The 22,775-nt window shown below is 41.4% G+C and overlaps 1 protein-coding gene across 11 annotated transcripts in view; it reads left to right on the top strand.

Moving 5' to 3' along the window:
- The window catches only part of tjp1b (tight junction protein 1b), a 52,144-nt gene that overhangs the window by 7,818 nt on the left and 21,551 nt on the right, over positions 1-22,775 (top strand). For 9 of the 11 annotated variants that reach the window (XM_020658188.3, XM_065957110.1, XM_065957108.1 and 6 more), the window contains exon 2: positions 1,337-1,478. In XM_020658188.3, coding sequence (XP_020513844.2) covers positions 1,337-1,478 — 142 coding nt within the window. Of the gene's footprint in view, positions 1-1,336; positions 1,479-13,872; positions 14,035-14,190; positions 14,384-22,775 lie in introns of those variants that run through there. The other 2 variants (XM_065957112.1, XM_065957113.1) reach the window with 2 other exon arrangements.

The following is a 22,775-nucleotide window of genomic DNA, read 5'->3' as shown; positions in this document are numbered from 1 at the left end:
TTAGGTAAATCCTCATTAAGAGTGACTGTCCTCTATGACACAGAGAGATAGGACTGGAGAGAGGCTACAAGAAGGAGACTGTTACAAGAGAACCAATTTAAGCTCCATTGTACATTCATGGGACCAGCTTTTTCTGGACTACATTAAACATCATGGTTACAGAACAAATCTGTAACACTGACAGTATTATCAACAAAATGTAAGAAAATATCTACAAAATGCTGGTCACACTTTCACTATAAGCCAAAGGTGTAATCTGTGTATTGCATTTGAGACCTCAAAAGATGTTCTATTTAAAATGAAAAAGCTAGCAGTATTATGGCTATGGAAGCTTAGCAATGTAATGCTGATGTGGACAGGGTCGGCATTGTAATGTATTTCAGGCACCCTTAAAAAGCCCACCTTAAAAAATGTATATAATTTCTAAGTGCGCACTATATTTAGAAATGTGTGCTTTCACCTTGTTTTCATACATCCCTTTCTTTTGGCACTATGTTTTCTCATTCTTACAAATTCAATATTCCTACATCCAACGCCCTGTGTAGCCTAGTGTAATAGCTGCAAATCAGCTGTTATGTTATTGCCAAATACAAAAAGTCAGCAAAACATTAGTTATTGATTTATTAAATATCGATAAAGCCATGCCTTATCGGTCCCGTTATAATTCATGTGCTTAATATATAGAGATGCATGTGGCTGGCCCTGATAAAGATTTTTTTAAATTCTCAGTTCAGTTCAGTTCAGCTCTATTCGTCCTGACAGAGATATTTTATTCTATGTTAAACACAGCACATTTCACATCAATTAGGAGACAAACATGGGCCACGAAGGAAATGAGAGGTGGAGGGTTGTTATGTTGGTCAGCAGGGGTCCAACAGTGTTGTGTAAGTATGTCATTTTGTGAAGGGTAAAACCTTTCCTGAGAGTATTGGTGATAGGTCAGCCAAGTGGGCCTCCTCCCCACATCTCACCCTGACCCAGCTACAGTCTGGTGGCTGTCGCCCACTGAGCTGCTCAGGCCTCTCCCTGTTTGAAGCTTCTGCATTTCCTGGGCTCCAACAAACCCCCCCCTAAAGGGCTGCTGTGACATTAAATCTAATTATAGATTTCTTTAAATGCCAATATATCCAGCAGGAGACCATGGCCTTTTGAAAAACACCAAAAAAAAAAAAAAAACATGACCATGTCGTGGTCTTCCTCCTCGTCTTCCTCATTTTTGCCTGTGGCACTTTGTCCTGCTGAGAAACAACAACCATGCTGGATTCGTACTCATACTGGCCCTGATGTAGTGATGTTTTTTCTTTGTCCTCCTCCACTTCGGTGTGTTTGACCTTAGGATACACCCCAGCCCGACCGCCGGCTCCGTCACTGCAGCCTCCTCAGCGAGCACTGCCCAGGGCAAACCATCACTCCGCCGCATCAAGGGCCGCATTCACCGGAGCAAGAGTCTTGACAGCATTGATCTCCTGGACTCAAATGTAAGTAAACCGACTCAAAGGGCACGCAATGCCTTAAATTAGTGTATCATGTGATTACAGACACACCAATGATGTCCAAAATGTACAGAAGAAACAACGACCTTTGTTTATGAATGAATGGCTATAGATTCACAGAAGGCCCTCGAGAATTTGCTTTAGGTTTAAAAGAGTTCTGCAGGAATTATCCAGAGCAGTTGAAAGAGAAAACAACAACTCAGTGACATGGAATGATTTAATGTCAACACTTTAATCCTTTTCATCAAATCTACCACAAATCAGTTGCAGAGAGACGACATGTATTTGTCCTGGGTAACGATCATAAAAAGACAGAGTAACATATTTGGGACGGGCCCCAGCTGGGCCAGTTGCACAAATGATTATTAAGCACTGCTTACAAACAAATCACAAATGGTGAGAGAGCCATGGGCGCAGCACGAAGCCAGCATTCTCTCTGTGGGCCCTCCCGCACATCCACAGCTAAGAATTATTTCATCTTTGTCGGCTTTTCTCAGGTGTGAGCCCTGAATACTCTGTCCCCTCCCCCCCTGGTTTGATGCCACATTTTACAAAGTATCCTCTCTTCTAAAGTGAACAGTAATTAGCCTTTGGTCCTACAGGACTCGTGCATTCTCCTGCATAGACTACAAGTGTGGGGTTTCACTTAAACTCATGAAATGTGTGAGGTTTTTGTTTATGTTTTTTGCATCAAAGAACAAAAATACGAGCTACATTTTGGATATAGAAACTTTGTATCCGTATGCTGGATAATCCTGTGCTATGTCAATAAATTGCCTTGTTATAAGCGGTTGAAAGACATTTTGGAAATTGCTTGTCAAGCAAATAAGATGGAAACAGGGGAGACAGATGACACTGCCGTGTTTAATCCATACCAAAAATAAAAATGTCAAAACAACATTTGAACTTTGGATTTTTAATGGATCAAACAAAGAAAGGAGAAAAGATAGAGAGTACAAATCCAAGTTGTATTAGCTATGAACAGAGTCAGGCTTGATATTCCCCCTAGTTCAAGTCTTAATGCTAAGATAAGATCACCAGCTGCTGGCCTGAGCTTCATGCTGTACACACAAACATGAGAGTTGTATCAAACTCTTGTTAGATTCTCTGCAACACAGAGAAAAGCTGAACCTGAATCTGTGGGACCCAAATGAATTTACTCCTCCACAACTAACTCAAGATTGAACCCGAACTTCACCAAAAAATAGTTTTTTGATATTTGATCTTTGAGTTTTGACCAATCAGCTGTTTGTAATCTTTCAGAGATGAACAAGGTCCAGATGCTGATTAAGTTTTGCATTCATCCGCTTCTTTTAAAAACAACGGCCTTTTCTATAACTGATAAAGCAATGTCAGATATTCTAATATTATAACTATTCAGATACAATACTCACTATCTTGGTTTCTAAGGAGAAATGTGGTGGAGTGTCAGGGCTGTATTTTATTGTAAAAAAAACAAACACAAATCGGTGCCTTGATCCTTGAATGCTTCAGATTGTATAAAATGCTCAAAGTCAATTTCTTCCTTCATGTAGTCATGTTGAATAATCCTGAATGCTCTTTGTTGTGTGTGTTTTTTTCGATAAAAGGCATATTAATTCACAGAATAATGTTTCATATCTCTACCTCTGATGTGCATAAATGAAAGCACACACACACACACACACACACAGTTGTAGTGCACACATGTACTGTGTTGTTCTCAGACAGGGCAGCAGACTGCTGGAGGGCCTCAGCCCCGGGGGAATTATATCATGATGACAGCTCAGCTATGACCTAACTATGAATTCAGCTCCAACACTCCAGCTCGTTAAAGGATATAACAAAACCTCTCCGCTGGTTGAATTATTGATATCAGTCAGCAAGTTTAACACAGCTTGCTCAGCGTGTGTGTACAGCTAATATTGCTGAGGGAAAAAAAGCAAACTAAAAGAAACACCATGTAGTGTTGAGAGTGCCTCTACTCTTGTGTAACGAGGGACGCTTCTCAAAGTGGTGCTGTCTGTGAAGCCTCTCTGACGTGTTGTTTTATGAATGACTCTACAGACATGCCTGCAGATCTATGATGATGCATGCTAACATGTTGATGTTTACCTTGTTAACTATCTTAGTTGAGCATGTTTGCATGCACAAGTACACACAGTAGAATCCGGGGAAATGGGAAAGTCCTTATTTCTACAGATATCTGTTTTAAGTTTTGGACACTTGCATTTCTGACTTGAGGACGGCACTAAAAACAAAGTCCGAGAGAATCACTGAGGTTACAACAAATCATCTGTCAGGTGGCATCAATGTTCACATTAAATTACATGGAAATCCATCCGATAGTTGTTGAGATATTTTCCCAAACAGTTGTGAAGAAATGTCCCTTAAAACCACATGTGTAAGCACACATGGTGGTGCTATCGTTAAAGTCAGGGGATCACAGAAGTCATTAGGAGTTTTCCTCGTGGGCATCATGGATGTCTGTTTTAGATTTAAGGGCACTCCATAGACTAGTGTCTGAGATACAGTACTTAACCAAAGGTAAAAATGTTATTTTGCTTGGATTCATGTTGTCTTTGCCTTCCCTAAAGTAAGCATGTCTAAAAACACCGATACGAGTTATTGTGTCACTGAAAGAGAAAATTGCCATGGAGTTTGAACTAAAGCACTACATTTTAAAAGCTTTTTACAGAATCACCCTCCAGTTCCCTGCATGTAAACCTGACTGTGCAATGCTGGAGGTGGACGCTTTTTCGGCCGTAATTGACAGATTAGTAGTGGCCTTGATTCTGAGCCATGCACAGCCATCATAAGCCTTCATCTGAATGGAAAAGGCAGCATAGTGTCGCTGCATGCTTGTATTCTCTCCTGCTTTGTAAGGCACAGAGAGCGACTTACCACATCACAGTCATTTGTCTTTATGGCCTGTCACTCATAGGAATGCCTCAGTACAGCTCCAGAGGCCTCTCAGCACAGACGGAGCGCTCGGCTCAGGGCTCTTGGCCTCTTCATGGTATATTTCTTTTGTACAGGCTGTGTGTGCACTGGAGGAAAAACTTGCTGACTTGCCCAAACTGAAATGCAGCTGATGGAAGTAACAGTCCGCCTTACAGTGAGTGATGAGACTGCAGGATGCTGAGCTGAGGAGCAGTTTCCTTTGCATCCGTACCAAAATATCACAACAGACACAACACTGAGCCTCCGAGCTGTTGGATGATCTGCAGCGGTTTAATGACGGAAAAAAAAAAAAAAGATCTTGCCTGATTTAACAGAAAACTGAAGATATTAATCAACTGAGTGTATGAATTTAGGTCCATAACTATCATTGCCCATCAGCGTAGAGCTAAATAATCAATAGTAGTTAAGACTTTGTTTTTATCGATTGCTCCTTTTGATTGCTTTTCTCTCTTGATAGTCAGGGGAGGACTTTGGCCCCTGGCCCACTCCCGCTGTCATTTGTGTTGGCAAGCAGCGCTCTTGTTCACAGAAAGCTTGAATCAGATTTTAGTGCTAAGGCTGCAGAAAGCACAACAGAGATGAAGGAGAAGAAGAAGAAGAAGAAGAAGAAGAAGAGGAGGAGGAGGAGGAAGGAGGGGAGTAAACTACAGTCTTTTATGCACCCGATGCCTTTGTGTATTGCAGGAGGTATTTTTCTGCATTCATCAACAACAGCTCGTCTCATTTCAAAGCAGCAGCGTTTACAGGATTTCTGTCGGGAGAAGCATTAGTCCATCTGTTCAGATACTGTACAACACAAACTCCTATTCTCTTTATTATTCACACCATGAATCTCAAATCCAACAATTCTGTGACTTTTATTTGTTGCTCTGAGAAAAGAAACCTTAGGGAATGTATAATAACGTTTTTCAAGGGATATTCCCGCTTGCTGCGTGTTCTTTTTTTTAAATGGATCAAAATGACACCATTCTGAATTTGTCTCTTATTCCTGTGTGCATTCTGTACCATCATAATGTTGGTTGGGGGGGAAAAAAAAAACACTCACATAACCCTATTTTGTGTCCCTGCTGGTGCAGTGTTGATGCTAATGGGTTTTTGAGGGAAAGATGTGTTTTTAATGCAGTATTTTTCCTGCCCTCTCAGCTGTTTTTGGAAAATGTAAAAGGAATGTTTGCTGCAGAGGCTATAACCAGGTGAGTTGCAGAGAAACTAAGAGTGTATCAGCAGGAGCAGGTGCCGCTAAGCCGAGATAAAAAGCGCAATTAAATTAATTACTCCTTAACAGATCAGGATCAGTCACTGGCGGGGCCCTGAGCTCTGCCTTGGTCAAAGTCTTAATCTCTTATTAGTTCTGCTTGCCCTGTCCCGCTTCTAAAATCTCATCCTTGGCTGCAGTCTGCTGTGGACGGAGGCACTCCCCCCCCCCCCCCCCCCCTATCCTCCACCACACACCAAAAAAAAAAAAAAAGCCCCAGCGTAAGCATTTATTTGCTGCTCGGTCTTGGGAAAGTGCTGCAGATGCATTTACACACAGAGCAACTGCAGCTGAATTAACCAATCTGCATATTCAGGGCCTGTTAGAGGAAGATTGTTCCCGTGTGATGAAGGCTTGGAGGTACGCGAGGGTGGGAGCGATGAGACCTGAACCTGAGTGAGATGCAGCACAAGAAAACAGAGGGAGGGAGGGAGGGAGGGAGGAGGAGGCATGCGGGGGGTTGGAGCAGGAGATTTATCACGACTAACGCTGTAGGAGGTCTTATTGGAAGGGGGGGGGGGGGCTCTGTGATTGGGGCTGTTATGTAAGAACAGTGTCAAATGGATGCTCTTCTTTTTTGTCCTATAAGTGATAAGCACAGGGGGATGGTTGGAGGTGATGGAGGGGTTTGTATGGGACTCCAAGCTGTCTGTGTGTATGTGTGTGTGTGTGTTGCATGTGTGATCCCACATGCAGCGTTGAGGGGGATGGCAGATGTTGGGTTTGTTTCTGGAGGCTTTGACTCAGGAGCAAGGTCTGCCTATGGGTCCTGTGATGAGACATATGGCAGGTCACTGAAGGCACTTTGCACCGCGTGTGTGTGTGTGTGTGTGTTGTACTATTATGTCACACATCTTGTAGCAATATGGTGACTTTACGACCTCTGCAGCCGCAATTTTTAACAATTCACTGCATGAAATGTCAGTATTTCCCAAAAAACATATCTATTTGTATAAAGAAAATGCTCTAAGACATATTTTGTGAAGCAGAATTCAATGAAAAGAGCTTTTTTCCCCCCACTTCTTTCAAGGGTGCTGCGTTAAGATCATAAACAGCAGGGACCTTGGTTGTCTGAGGAAGATTTGAGGGAAACGACTCGTGCTTCAGAATTGTTTTTATGGTCAGCGCTCGTGTCCCTCATCTGCAACAAATCATTTCAAGAGAGAGGACTCAAACCCACATAAATCCCAACAACTCTATTGACTTTTCCAGCCTGATTTATGACAAGAGGAGAGACCTGGACAGTAAGCACCCTCAGCAGCCGACGATGAGTGAAAATGTAGCACTAAACCAACATCGAGTACAATATTTTCCGTTCCAAAAATACAGTCTGCATCTATTAATACCACGGTAACAAGCTTTCATTATGATTCTGGCTCTTTATCAAGGAGGGCTTGATGTTCATGTTATCCCCCCCACCCTTATTTGAGCTCTTGAGCATGGGGTCATGTGAAGGACAAGCAGCAGCAGCAGTAGCAGCAGCAGCAGGATGATGTAATGTTTGTAGGAATCAAGATGGTGGCCATGAAGGGGAAGTCAAGCATTGAGAATAAAACACAGGGAAGGTTGTTCTGAGACAACTTAATCAATCACAGGGTTTGATGTCCTCAGCTGTGGACACTCGGTGGATTACATTGTCTGCTGATGGATTCTGTGAGATGAACAGGCTGCTCTTCAGGGGCACGTTTTTGGTATTTTTCTAATGCAACTAAAACGAGGTTTGAAAGGAAAAATCTATGCTATGGATCCTCTTAAGTTATGCTGCTGCTGAAATCCAAACTCAAACACGTATATATCCATCAATAAGCATGTCTTTTTCCTCACACTTTACATCAGTAAACAAATGTAATTTACTTAAATTCTATTTTTTACAATGTTAAACTAATAGCTAACCTGAACATTAATACATTTACATTAAGATAAAACTAAGAAAATTTTAATTTGTGCATTCACACACAAAAAAAGTGTGCTTAAAAAGTGACTCAAACAATCAATCTAATAGTGCAATAACCCACTCTATGATCCCCTAGTGGAGAAAATTATTAATTGTTTTATCCCTCCTGTTATTAATAATAATAGTAATAATAATAATAATAATAATAATAATAATAATAATTCAGCACCATTCCTTTAACAATAGCTGAAATCTGTTCGTGAAACTTGCACTTTGATGTTTGAAAGCATGTTATTTATATGAAATGGCATAATACTACTGAGATTTTATGCCACAAACGCACCAAAAAAATCACAGAATTATTAAGCCAAAATGCATTTATTGTGTTTAAGCATGAATGAAAGGAAGAAATGTCTGACCAATTTGTGTATTAAGCAGTGTGTTTGTCTGCTGTGTCAGAGTGTGTGCGTGTGTGTGTGTGTGTGTGTGTGTGTGTGTGTGCAGCCTGCCGTGTTGCTGGACATGGAAGATGTGTGTTGATGCCCAGGGAGGCACCATATGCTGTTTAGACTCAGGAGGATCCCATCCCGGCGCACCCGTGGGTGAACAACGCTGGCTCCTCGTTGTGTCTCCCTCCTTCGGTTCACACGTGCATCATCAGCCAGCAGGGACTGCAATCACGCAGATCCACTCTTACCTCACGCTTGTTTTCACGCCACCGTGAATAATTCTTCATATAGATTTCCTCTTGCACGGCTCAAGATGTTTCACTGAAATCCTGCAGAGGGCAGAGTTTTACTACCTTTATGTGCAGAAACATCCATGTTTGCATGGCTGACGCAAAAAAAAAGAAAAAAGGAGGAGGGGATGGATGTGCAGTATGGAGGTTGGATTTTGAAGAATGTTTGTCTTCCATATGAGGGAAGGAAATGTTTGTTGGGAAGAGGATGGTTGCTGGTGGTTGGTGAAGTCAAACAGCTGAATCGCCCTTGATGTACACTACACTTGCATTTTTCTTGTTAAGGGGAAATCATCTTGGCTCCATTTTTTCTTCTTAATTGGATTCATGAAAGACTCCACCTGTAGTTGTGATTAAATTGTGAGGGGGTGCATATTAATAGTATCTCTTAGCTTCTTTCCGCAGTGCAGTAAGGTAACTCTGGGTGATTTTTCTCCTTTTTTTTTTTCCTCGCCGTGTCTCTCTTACCCCAATCACCTGCCCTCCACAATACCCCTTCAGTCTAGTCCGAGGGGAGCACCTGATCCCCGCACCACACAGGCCTCTAATTGCTTCCCTCTCATCCTGAGCGAGGTTGCTCTCTTGGGGGAAAAGTCATGAATAGACAAACTCTTATGAATCCAAACTCATTTCGAGGTCTGCTGGATGGAGAATAAAGAAAGATAGACACTTACTTAATCATTTAAGTGGTAGTTCACATCAGAGGTCACACTTTGTGTATCCATATAAATTGTAATAGTGTTATATCATGGATTTTGTATAGCACTGTATGTTTTAGACAAAGTGAGTCTCCTTGGAGTGACCTGCAAATGAGGCTTCTTAATTAAAAGAGATGATTAATCCTCCGCCCACTTTAAGCTGTCTGTCAAATCACTATTGGATTGATAAGAATCTTTTCAAAGCTTTTATTCTCCCAAAGGAATTTGGCTTCGTGATTATCGCTGCAATCTAGTGTTGTTGAAAAACAAAAACAACCCTTTCCTCCTCTGCAGGTCTTTTCTGTCTCACGCGCAACCACATTAACTGATTGGAATAGTTCATCTTTATTAGCATCAGGGCCTCGCCGCCTGCTGGGATAAACATACTTAGGTGATTGCTTCTTTGCTACTGTACATGATGCTGTAGTTAGATGCAGAGGGGATTTGGATGTCTCTGGCCTCTTGTCACATGATCCGCAGGGCTGGGGGGATGTGAGGTCATCTCGTGTCACCTGATACGTCTGAGCGCGTTGGTGGGGGGGGGGGAGAGAGATGGAGATTAAGGGTTCATTTGGGGAAATCTTTACAAATATGTACTTCCTCTCTGCACATGGGTTCTGTTAGCTGCTTTGAAGTGTATGAATCAGTAAATCCAGTTTGATATTCTGCAATCACTTCCCGTATGTTGAAAATACTCCCTTAAAAGCGTGTAATGATAGGACATCTGAAGACAGAGGAAATGTGGGGTAGGCATGCATCAAAGGGTTGAAGCTGGGACTTGAACCTACTACCGATGCATTGAAGACTGTCGCTTATTTAGATGTGCCTTGGATGGGTATTGACACTGAAAATTGTCTTATTTGGAAACACAAAGGGCATTAAGCATAAAGGATAGAAACGAAGAATTGCAGACGTATCAAAATGTACTGCAGATGAGCGATGAGATATTTCTTCTTTTGCGGGACAGGTGTTAAAATTGCATATTGTAAATCCAGCTGCTAATAACCTGGACAGAGATCAAGAGGCAGCCGCCAACCTGTACCTCCTCCACGTTTCAGAAGATTTAACCGCTGCACATCCTCAACTCCGCGTCCTCGAGGTCGCGCCTCGTCCTTCTATAAAGCACCTTTTGATAAGTGTCTTTTTAACTGCTGACTTTATAAGATATCTTGTGCTCGCTGGATCATGGAGCCCTGTGTCTTTTTCCCTGCGTGCTCTGAACATGCTGCACCTTGTAATCGTTGGGCTTTATTACGAAACCTGTTATAAGGAATTCTCTGTCCTGAACTAATGGCTTGGCTGTCAAGTCGAGTGTGCTGCATCCTCATGCTAGAGGTCAGCGTTACTGACAGAGGACAACACAGAAATCACAGAAATACAAGCCTCTGTACAGTAGCCAGCTCACTCCATTATGAGATTACACTGATGTACTCCAATTTGTAAAACCAAAGATTGGATAACAAGATAAGAAGCACAAAGTTTCCTGTTTCATCTTGCTTTTGGCAACACCGTGTCACATAATATCCTCTTCTTTTTCTCACCCAGCTAATGGACAAAAAAGCATTTATTCTCCACTGCTGCAGTGCTATGTTTAACGTCTGTCATGTCATTTGATAGCTGCAGTCATTAAAGCTCATAGATAGCCACGCCAACCTTTTGCTTAGTCGGCTGTTTTGTTGACCTGTACAGCTGAGAGGTGACTCGCTCACCGTCAGGGGCGGTGCACTCTAAAAGCCGTCCTGCTGTGAATTTCTAATTTGCTTTCCCCACTCGTGTGATTTGTTCCTGCAGTCATACTCTGCTTTGGATCCTGTCTGTGCATCTAAATGTGCTGATGGGAGAGAGAGAGAGAGAGAGAGAGAAGGAGGAAAGGGGGGCTGCATAATTCTGTTGCACGGCATGTGAAACTCCCTCTGTGCTGTTGGAGCCAGCGATGCAAACACTGTCGAGGCATTAACAGAGGGTATTTCAAGGGCTTCAACAAAGATACATTAAGCGGCATAAACTCACATCAAAGCCGGTTTAATCAGATGCAGACTGTAAGAAAAAGTTTACATTCATGCCCTTCCAGAGGGGTTTGAGAGCTTAATTGCATTTTTCTGCTTCAGTACTTCTGCTAATACTGTAATGCATGATAACTAATGGTGATACTTGCCATCATCTACCCATAATGACATTAAATATCCTGTCATATTGTAAAATGTGTGCCTCTTATCGCTATCAATGGACTGTAGAGGTGCAGGTCACGGATATATTTGCCTTTCTGTGGGGTTTCCTTATCCTCGTGATTACGCCTGCTATTCATCATATTTTGTTTTTCCACAGGATATATATGACCACCCGTGTTTATCTAATTCTTATGACCTTGGCCAACTCACATTCTTCCATTCAAGACGCCCCCACCTCCCCCCCCCCCTCCACTCTTCTCCTCCCGATCCTCCAATGGAATCTGCAGCGAGTCTCCTTACGTCAGCAACATTGCAGGACCTCTGTGCTCCTCCGGCATTACATTCTGCCCCTATCTCCTCCTGCGCTCATTACTGCCAGAGGTAGAGGTGACAAGAACGGTCACACAATCTCAAAGTGATAAAACACACAACACAAGCTGCTGCAGAGAGTGATGTACTTGTGGAAAAAGCAAGCAGGAAAACTTGAAAAGTGCATGGGATGGAGTCTTAAGAGTGGTGGTTTGGTGCAGTGCACAATTTACATTCTACTGTATATTGATTCAATCTGTATACCCCATGGGAAGGAGTATTGAGCATCGTGACTGTAGGCTGGATTTTAGTTCTCTCCTCTGCATTTTAAATGGCTTTATGCAGCATGTCATTACTACTTAAGAAGCCGACCTCAGCTCTCCCGCCAAAGAGCGTGTTTGCTGTAGTTAAAAGTGAAATCTACAAAGATTTGTTTCACGCTGTCTTTTGCATTCTAAACATGGTAAAGTTGGTGCTAATCATCTTTTACATTAGGGGCCTCTGATCCTCGTCTAAAAAAGCGTATTTTGCACAAACGATAAAAGATACTTACACACAAACACAGACACACAAGGGAAGGCACGAGAGATGAACACCTTGTCCTTGTCTAGCCCTTTCTTTTTAAGTACCTCTAATCAATCAAACTAAACGCTCATTTTAAAAGACAATTTGTCAAATCAATATTAAGACCTTCATAGCATCAGAAGGTTCTTGTCTAAGGATATTTTGTTTTACAGCTGCAGATATTTGATACATGTAATACAGGGAATGAAAATAGATATGTAGTGTATGTTGCTGCTGCTGTTATAAAAGAAACTCCTCAGGTCGGTATGCTTTGTTAAAGTGGAAGTGTAAAAGATTTTGGAGTAAGTTGCTGCATAAACACTAAAAGGCAAGAGCTGCAATGAAGGCAATTTAAATAATCAAATAAAGCTTCTTTTTCTAACATGTGTTTAGGTGCATTAGTAAAAGGAAGACTCTCTCTCACTAAATATGTCTATAGCTATAGCTCTAACATCCTCACACAGATAAAAGCTTTTTATTAAGATATTATAACTCCTTACTTCACATCACATCAAATGCTTCAAATGCTTAGATTGAAAAAAGGTCTGTTATGCACACTACATTTGTAGGAAATACTTTTAGGAAGTCATATGACCTGGAAAATGAAGTAATTCTGCAGGCCAATACAGAGATAAAGCATACATATTTGAAGATGCTATTGCCTTGCTACAGTAGTAGGTTATAATAGTTCCATCCTGTTACACATAGGCCTATAAAACACATTTTATTGACAACTAATAAACATAATCAAAATCTAGTAGCTTACAAGTTGAACTTTTAGATCAACTAAAACAATCAGAAACGTTAAGGGGTTTTTTTTGTTCTCAAAAATAAGGCAAATGAAAACATCCCACATCTAGGCCTCCTCTTCTTATTGGTAATAGCCCTTTAATTTATGTCACGCTTAAAGATTCTCTGGAAATAACTTTTAAAATCATATTAATAGCCTATTAGTGTTACAACGTATGTATTTGGCATAGTGTAGCCTAAATAGTGATAGCTATTCTGCAGTTAGAAAGGCACATTTGATTTTTTTTTTTATATATATAGAGAGGGCCTACAGCAGAGTAGTGAGTTTTTGTTTTTTAATTATGTTTTTTTATAGGCCTATGTATTGTTTGTAAGGATGGTTTCCTTATTAATTCACATGGGCGGTTCTAGGGAGGGGCCAACAGGGGCCAGTGCCCCTGTAACTCTGAGCTTGCGCCCCCCCCCCCCCCGTGGCAGAAAGAGCCTCCCTAATAACACATACACAGTATTTGACTCAACAACCAGACTCACAATCTAGTATTAAATACTGCCAACAAATATAAATCATGGTATTTTATCTTGTTGTATTTCATGATGTGCTCTATTATTTGGCATAACATATATATATATTTGTATTTCAAAGCGATCATCTTTGTCTATTTTTCACCTGGGTTTAATGTTCCCCTCTGACAAAACAACTTGGAAAGTGGTCTAGAACCGCCCCTGTTAATTCATGTATTATAAATGAATGTCGGGTGGATAACAGTTGAATCCTCCATATTTAGTGAAAACAGCCAAGTTCACTGTTGTTTTCTATCCTAATCATCACCGTTTGCTACCCGCGCTGGAATGGCGCTTGATGCTGCGGCTGCTGTGGACTCTGTCTCTCTGTCTCTCTGTCTCTGTCTCTCTGCCCCCCCCTCTGCCTCCCCCCGCCGACAAACTGGAATGGTTGCTTCCAGGCGAACCTGTCACTGTCACCGCGGTGAGAGAGAGAGAGGGAGAGAGAGAGAGAGAGAGAGAGAGGGAGGGGGGAAGGAGAGGGGGGGGGGGGGGAGCAGAAGGCTTCATCCACTGCCTGCCATTGCAGTGCGGCGGCTGCTGCTCTGGAGCCTCACCACAAACACGTTTTCATTCCTTTTCTCTTAAGATTTTCACCAGCTCGTCGTAAAGGACCACTGCTGCTTTCCGCGGAGGTGAATCGATTTTCTTGACACACCCGTGAGTACATTGTTTTGGGGATGTTTCGCTGTAAGCCGCAGGAGCCTGACTGGATGTGTGTTGCCCCCCCTCTCTCTCCCTCCTTCCCCCCCTCCTCCTCCTCCCCCCCCCCCCCCCCCCCCCACTCTCCTAACGGATACAAGCGATAACGGTGCTATGCTAAAGATGAGCGCTAGTTGCCCAACATGCTAACGGTACCTTCTACTCAAAAACAAGATAAACGACGACGCCTAGTGACCTCACATGTGTTGCGCTTGCATTAACGACGATAACAGGAGTCCCCAAAATGCCTCCAAGTTGAGCTGTCACCGCACTGACGAGCTGTCAAAGTGCGCGGAGCAGCGTCCAGGTACCGGGAGGAGGGGGGGGGGCTAAGATGAGCTAGCTGCTGGAACAAAATGTCGGACAGCTCGGAGGGTTTTGATTTGACCAAGAGGGTTTTAACTGTGGAGGGGAGGGGGGGGTTACAAAGATGAATTAAAAGGGTTTGAGGTTGGTAATGGTGAAGTGATATTGTGATCTCGGTTGATGTAAATGCGATGTTTGTTATCTACATTTCCGTAAAGGTCATGCGGGGGGGGCTCACCTTGTTTTGATGGAGGTGGGTCTTCGGTGAAGCTAGTTAGCTCTTAGCTTGTTAGCCTGACTTATGTTTGGTTGTATGTGCTGGTTTAACTAGTGGTCGTTCCGATGCATGTCTTTTTTTTTTTTTTAATCTGTGTTTTAGGAGCTGTCCTGAGTTGGGGTGGGGGGGGGGGGGGGGGTTGGTCCTCTCGTCTAAGCTATACCTCCTTATTTACATTTCTGTGCAGGCTGACATGCACTTAAAAGAAGCAGTCGTCACCTGTTGAATATTGACAACACTTCACTTTTGCATGATGTCATCGTTTGTTTTGTCTTGTTTTACACGTGTTACATGGGGGCTCATGACTTCAGGATAACATGCACACTTTTTTTTTGGTGTAAACTACCAGGCATTGCCAAATCACAGGATTTTAGACAGAAGACAAAAATCAGATTAAAAAAAAAAAAAAAAAAATCAGATTAATAAGTGCAATAAGAAAACATATTTATATTTTCATCTCATTGTACAGTGTTTCCCTTTTTTTTTATTTTTTTTGTATTATATATTTGCTTTAATACAGTGTATAACTTCTGTACAGTTTATTTTAATTTACTTAGCTGTTAATACAACCTATTTATTTTTACTTTTTTGTACTCTTTCTTTTTTTTTACAATGCTAGTCTATTTTATATATAATTTTTACTTTTTTTGTAGAAGGGAGAAACGCACATGAATTCCAATGTACCTGTAACTGTCCTGTACCTGTGCAAATGGCAATAAACATCTATTCTATTCTATTTTATTCTATTCTATTCTAAAAGGTAAATATCAACTTCTTAATGTGTAAAACACCAGCTTGAATTTATGAAACATATCCTTGTAATAGATGCCGCTGGGACAAATAATACTGAGCTTGCTGTGGGAAGTAATGTCTTTGATTTAGATAACATGTTGTCACATAGGTTGTCATTTTTGGTTTGTAAGTTAGAAAAGTATGGTTTCTTGTCATAGATGTTAGTTGCAGATGATTTTCCCTCGATTTGCCTTATTTCTTTGACAGGCTCTGCATTAGAAATCCACCCTCAAAAGACTATTTAAAAGCATTAACATTTCATTAGGTATGTTTCAATGAAAGTATGATGCATTTTTTTTTATTGCACATCTTTAAGTAGGTCTTCCCAAGAGCATGAGTCTTTGACTTAAATATGTCGTCACTGGCTGTAAGAAAGTAATGTTATGAGAAATGGGAGCTGGGCAGGGCAACAGATGTGTCACTCATGTGTCATGAGTATGGGGAGGCACTTACCGTACAGGTTTGTGCAAACCATTGGATGTTTGTAGCTGGATTAAACTGGTTCTTTTCTTTAAATAATTCAGATAGCTGTGTTGTGGAGGGGATTTGAGACGAGGAGAATATCTATCTGCCCAAGGGCAGCCATACATGTTGGCCTGTAAATCATGATGCCCTAAGCTGTCAGGGGAGCAGCAGTCATCTGAGTCATTGTGGTTTTGGAAGGACAACTGTATCTCATCTTTTGCCTGCTTACGTCATATCTGACTGTTGTTTTATTTTCTGTATACTTGTAGAAGCTGTATGTAATAAGAGGCTTATCCAGTTGCTTATTATTACAAACCTACGTCACAACAGACACAGGAATAAGACTGCTCTGCTGTATTAATATGATGTTCTTGACTAATAGCCTATATATGAGAAACCAAGCTTTGTTTATTTTCTAAACCTCAGGTTTTCATACATGCCGATCAATAACAAAAAGAAAAAGGCTTATTAATTTAAAAGAGATCAAAGTTTATATTCTTAGGTTTCCCTTTGGAGGGATTAATGGTCTAGTGATGCAGAGAGAGTCAACTAAGGTCTAATCTGTTGGTTCTGGTGGCAAATAGTTTTTAACAACTTTATTAATCAGCAAATTCTGAATCAAAAGCGTTTTGTGTTCACACATTTGTCAACCTCATCACTGACATTTTCTGGGTCTGGCTTTACACAAGTGATGAACTTTCTTCTTCTGCTATACTTTATTTTACTTCGCCCAGTTTTTGGATACTGTTGGAAGATGAGATAACCTGTTGGGAAGTAGATTAACAGGTACCTTGGACGTTGAAAAGGTCATTGCATGGCAGAGCTAAGACTTGTTGCATTTCTAAAAAGATGACATTAACGTCTGTTCCTGTAGCACAGCAAGCCTCTGTAATAACAAATGGCACATTTACATCATGGGTGTAGCTCCTGTGATACAGAAGCTTGCTCATATAAATCAGGGCCATCGTAAATCCCTGTTTGAAAGGGGTGTGGAATTATCAGGATGAAGAGGCTTGCAAAACCTCTCATCAATCACAGTTCAGCATGAACCACCTTTTCTTATTGCGCTGAAACATCCCTTATCATTTCTGTTTTTCATTGGCTGCGTTGTCCTCATTTCAATCACTGTGACGGAGAGGAGGCGGGGTGCAGGTCAGTGGCTCAGCTTATCAGCACATTCCTGCCCTGTTATATGCTCTGTGTGGGGCACTGATAACTTCCACAGGGCTGATTGAGTTCAGGAGCTGATTTGCTGGTGCTTGTGCTCCAAAGAGCCCTGAAGCAGACTCTACATACACAGAGCCACTACACCTGAACGCCAGTATCAGAGGTTTACATTAGTTTTCTGTATCTTTTTTTTTTTTTGTGTGTGTGTGTGTGTGGAAACGGTCCATAGAAATGTAGATGGCATAATTTGCGATTTCACCCTCAGCAGGAAGTTGCTTTACATGAAATATCTCTAATAACCCTCTGAACACTGTATGCTCTATATCCAGCTGCTACTGCACAAAGTGGCACATTTACAAGTTTAAAGACACACACTGTATTTCCCTTAAGGTGTTGGGGAATTTTGAAATAACAATTATTCACCAGGTTGGTGTCACACACATAATAAATCATAGCTTTTGAAGTCTATGCTAAACAGCTTCGTCAGTTTGTCGGTACGTTCACGTTATCTCAGGGAATATTCAGTGTTTTATTTCCACGTTTTAAATAGAATACCAATGAGACTCAGCTTTCACAGGAACTTAGTCTCTCCATGTTCTTATGTTAGTTAATTTAGTTCCACTGGTATGACAACTTTTCATTTGAGATAGACTTTCTGAATATTAGATATTTCACAGGTATATTAACTTATTTTTAGAATAAGCACAACTTAGTTATTCTTAAGTTTCAAGAAGTGAAACACAAAATGTGATGTGATATACAATGCAATAATAGCAGTTACAAAAGTTATGGTTATGAAAACGCCATCTTTCCCCAGAGTAAGATTTCTCGATATTGAACATAGAAATGTTTGTTTGAGCAAAGCAGTGCTTTTGACACACCATTTTATGAGTAAGGTTCTGCCAACTCTTTCGATTGAGTAAAACTGTAGAATGAGTCTTTAAGCTTGAATAGCATATCAGATTGTCTGAGCAAGGTCATATTCTTGATAGTTGAAGTGCTGGGAGTGAAAAAAATGGCTTGGAAAAGAAAGTTTGCGCCTACAAGGAATCTATTTATTCGGCAGAATGTAATCACACTTCTGCTAAACAAATAGAAATGAATATTACAAAAGAAAACAGAAGAGGTTTCATTGCTGACTTGTTGTGATGAGCAGCTCATATTCTCCTCATGCTTTCTTTTGTTGATGTAGAAATAATTAATTTGGAGGCTGATAGGCAGAAGGTAGTGAAGAGAGCAAACTATGTGTGGAATTTGTCACCGCTCTCGGGTTCTGCTCTGAGGGAAGTAAATTTAACTCCCCCAGTTGCCAGTGGTGACGTGTTGTCTGTCAGGCTTGTCCCACTCGATCATTATTCTGACCTACAGGTGGGATGTCATGACCCACATGGCCATGGTTAGTAGTTAAAACCATGTTCTGATGATAAATCTAGGCCAAAGACTTATAAAACATGTGTAAGTCTTTGTATGTTTTCATCTTCTCTCCTGTCATGCATTTTGTGTATTTGTTGTATTTTAAATGTGAAGCATTTCATCCTTCGCAGTCACGATCATCTGCGACATCGTATAGCTCTTTGCTGAGCTCCGTGTCCTCTTTACTTTGTGTGGATGGACACTGACGTAACAGTGGTGACTGCTGGTTTACCTACTGCCTAATGAGAAAAGGAAACAGACGGGGTGTTCAGATGGTGCCCATACATAAATACAGTATGGTAATTATAAAAGTCTCATAAATGTCAGGGATGTGATGAGCAACAGTAAGTGATGTTTAACGTTACACTTAATGCATCCTGTGCTAATCGTTTGAATTCACAATTAAATGCTGCTACAATGATCTGATTGTGTGACGTGCATGACTTTCCGTCACGCTCCTCTCAAAGTATCCAATCTGAAAAGTTGTATTTTTAAGGACAGTGTAGCCTCAGGCTTTAGTAACAAGTCTGTCTTCCATGTATTCCTGTCACAGCTGAGAGGAGTAAAACGCAGTCCTTCATAGACAACAAGACATGCTTTTGTCTGTTGAGACATGGTGCTGATTCTTGAAGATGCATCAAGCGAAATGTACGTGCAACCATGCAGTGTGCCGCTCTACAGAAAACATGGCATGTCTAAACAGTAATGAGGTGAAAGGATTTTACTTAGCAAACAAATATAAACACTTCAGACCGTGTTGTTCTGCTGCAGCCTCTTAACGCTGCTGAATCGGTTGTAAACTATTCTCTAGGCAATGCCATTTTAAGTGGATGCCATTTGTTATGAATGAGTGATTGAGAACATCAAATTGGATTGTTGGTTTATAAATAATGTATATTTATTGTCCGGCAAAGTATACAATTGAATAAAGAAATGTACAGTAGTTGGCAGTGAATATGTAGTGACACTGTGCTGAGCTTTTGGTTAGAATGTAGAGTTGTCAACTACTGTTTTGTACATGCTGCACAAACAAGGCTTTTTATTTTAGTTCAGCTTTTTCAAGTCCTTGTGTAAGATGGGAGATACACTTGTGATAATGTTTGTGCTCTCTTCAGCTCCAAAAATAATAATGTGGTGTGTTTGACCGTCAGTAATTCTCTGTGGGCTATCACTGACACGATAAGCATAAGTTATGCATGTAATGCAGTACACCTGGGGAGGAGAGACATAATAATGTCCCCTATGCAAAGAGAATTGATAGATTCTCACTCTGGTTCAACACGGCACTTCAGGGGTTAAGTCCGATACAGCAGTTTACACTGCGGTTGGATGTTCGCTAGTACAGAGGAGTCCCATGCTGTAGCGGAACTGCAGATCCCACACAGATCGCTGCCAAGCTAGAGGGGATTTGCTCCGATCCCTTGAGCGTGTAAGGAGAGAGCTGGAGGGAGGGATGTATTCTGAGGAAAGACGTTCGGAGAGGACACAGACCCGTGTGGGGCAGAGGAAGCATAAGGGCGTCGCTGCGAGGCGTGTTTGGTAACCCCTCACCTGTGGTCATTATTTCAGTTGTTGAAGAGCTAAGAACATAGAAAGGAAAGAAAGGTGGAGGCGAGAATCTCCTAGCGATGATCTGTACTATTCTGCACTGAGGCTGCTGAAGTGCGTCTGCAGGAATCTCCTGCTGGATTTACTGAGGAGTAGCTCGAGGTTGGTGAGGCTTTTGTATGCGTCCTCTGTAGCGGCCAGGATGAACTAATGTAAGTACCTCTGACCTTCTCCGCATCAAGTTTGATCAGAATTCTTCAACAAATTAAAGAGAAGAGGGGAAGAAGGTGGCGTGCGTTAACTTAAAAATAGCATTTTTGTTGCAGTTGAATGGTTGTAATGAAGTTCTGTGTCACAGTTAATAGGTTAAATCTCTTGTCCTGCTGCTGCATCTTCCCTGCTATCTGTTCTCCATTAGAGAGCCACAGTACAGAGTGCACATGTTGTATGTGCACAGTGTCACTTGTTTCTCAGGGGACCCCCTGATGAGGCTAGGCTATGGGCCCTCATTAGCATTTGAATATGTTCTCCGGGGCAGGGGAGTTTTAGCAGTTGTCAGCACTCCATGGCACATCGTTTTCAATTTCTGAAGTGATCAATCATCTTATTCTACTTGTTTGCTGCTTCACTGCCAGCAGCCACAGCAGAGAGTGATACTGTTGTTGTTTTCTGTCTTTGGCTGCTGTGCAACTTGCACAATCTTCTGTCTGACAGTATGCTTGTTTGGACTGAGGACTCTGTCCATTGCTGGCATGCTTCTCCACAGTGTCTTGTGAGGCAAATGAGAGGTGTTTCTTTCCTTGCTTGGAGACTGAGCCTCATTAAGCTTTATTACTGCTTATCATGTTTTATCAAACAAGTAAAATGGTTTTACATTAGCAAAGCAGCTAAACCATCAGCTGAATGAATCACCACGGACAGTAAGTATCACCATTTATAAGGTTTGTATGTCTCAGCATTAACATTTAACATCCTCTATTGTTTCACTTGTTAATAGCTACATTTTCACTGCTGTGCATCGTAAGGGCTTAGAGAAAATGATCCACTCTCTTTGTTTTCCCAAAGGTCTTACAAACACATCAACCACAGGCACCAGAGAGAAGGAGACTACATTTTCTTTGCTTTATTGCATCATTTGTTCAGTCAATTCGTGGCATTTAATATAACAAGAGGTTATTAAATGTTCTCCAGTGTTGCTGCTGCAACTTTCCCTTAAATCACTCTGTTGCAGCATCACAACGGCAGAATTAATGAGAGCTATTTTTAGCTACTCTGGTCCCAGAGCGGTCAAAATTGAATAAGGTTCTGCCTCAGCCCTAAACCATACTACAGCACAAAATCTATTCTTTCAGTCAGTGAATTGAACAGCCCACCATTTTGCCTCAGTTCCCTCTGTGGAAGAAATATGATTTTGTTTTTCTGCTGAGTAGAGAGTCAGGGAGCCAGCACTCTTTAATTTTAATGATACTCCAAAATGAATACAAAATGAAACACCATCTTAGCTCCCCCCTCTGTGGGTCATGTTAGGTTAGAATTGTGATGACTCGTATATTAAGGACTATTGTCTCCGGTTGGAGACACAGATCTTCTTCTTCTTTGGTTTGGATTTGATTTACACCTTGTATGGATTTAAAGAATATCTTCTATTAAAAAAAAGCAGATTTCTACATCAATAAGAACTGTCACATTTCAGATCAGCAATCAAGGATTACTGTTGTCGTGATTTGAGGAACAAAGCAACTCACAAAGATCCTCCAGCATTTTAGCAGCCAAAATCTAATAAATCATTTTTGCTGGTTTATTCTGTGCCACCAGGTCACACAGGTACTTTATTTAATTTAACCATCTTATGAGTCACAATCTCAATGAATAGCTTGGGCTCTTATTTACTAAAATCTATGATATGACCCTGCCTTCATGTGGTACAGCTGTCAATCAAAATGAAATGTCCTTGTAATAATTTAAAACAAATTTGTGCAAAGCAATGATGACTTTTTGTATATTTGACTCCACACTGTCCACTTCCACTCCACTCATCTGTGGAATCCATCTGTGTTGTAGTCCATCTGTGATGTAGAGCTGGCTCCCAAGTTAGCTGATTGTAATCCCCCCCCAAGCATGACCCATGCGACATGGTGCGTCTCCGCTGTGGAGCGGCTGCCAGCCCTGGCTCTGGCCTGTGGCATGAAGCTTCTGTTGGCACCAGTTGTCAGTGGCCATAAAGGACATTCACAACATTTCTACACATGTCCGCTGCTGGAGCGACGTTAGGACAAACTGTACACAGGAGCAACGTAGAGTCCTCTGTTTGATTTACTTTCTGTAATGCTAACTTGACTTTTTTTGAAGAGTGTCTTTGAGAATGCTGTTTCATTTGTTCTGTATAGATTTGTTGCGGATTTATTGCAGACACTTTTGAAATGCGCTTTATTTTTATCGGGCCATTAGTGCAAACTGTATCCTGTGTACATTTGAAAGCCAGTAGATAGTGCTTCACAAAAAAGTCTTCTTTTTGAAAAAAAAACAACCTCCCACAGTTGAGAGGAACCTTCAGACACGGCCTGAAAATGTCAAGCCACTTGAACAACACCACACTGTTCCCCCTCTGTTACCAGAGCAACAAGCTCTGCAGGAGGAGAAAGCAAAATTACATCCCTTCAAAGTGAAAGGTGTGTGTTTGTGTGTGTGTGTGTGTGTGTGTGTTTCAGGAGGAAGCAGGGTGGCAGAGGGT

Source organism: Labrus bergylta, chromosome 7 (genome assembly GCF_963930695.1).
Source record: "Labrus bergylta chromosome 7, fLabBer1.1, whole genome shotgun sequence".
Taxonomy (NCBI): Eukaryota; Metazoa; Chordata; class Actinopteri; order Labriformes; family Labridae; genus Labrus; species Labrus bergylta.
This window is presented reverse-complemented; position numbering and strand designations above follow the sequence as displayed.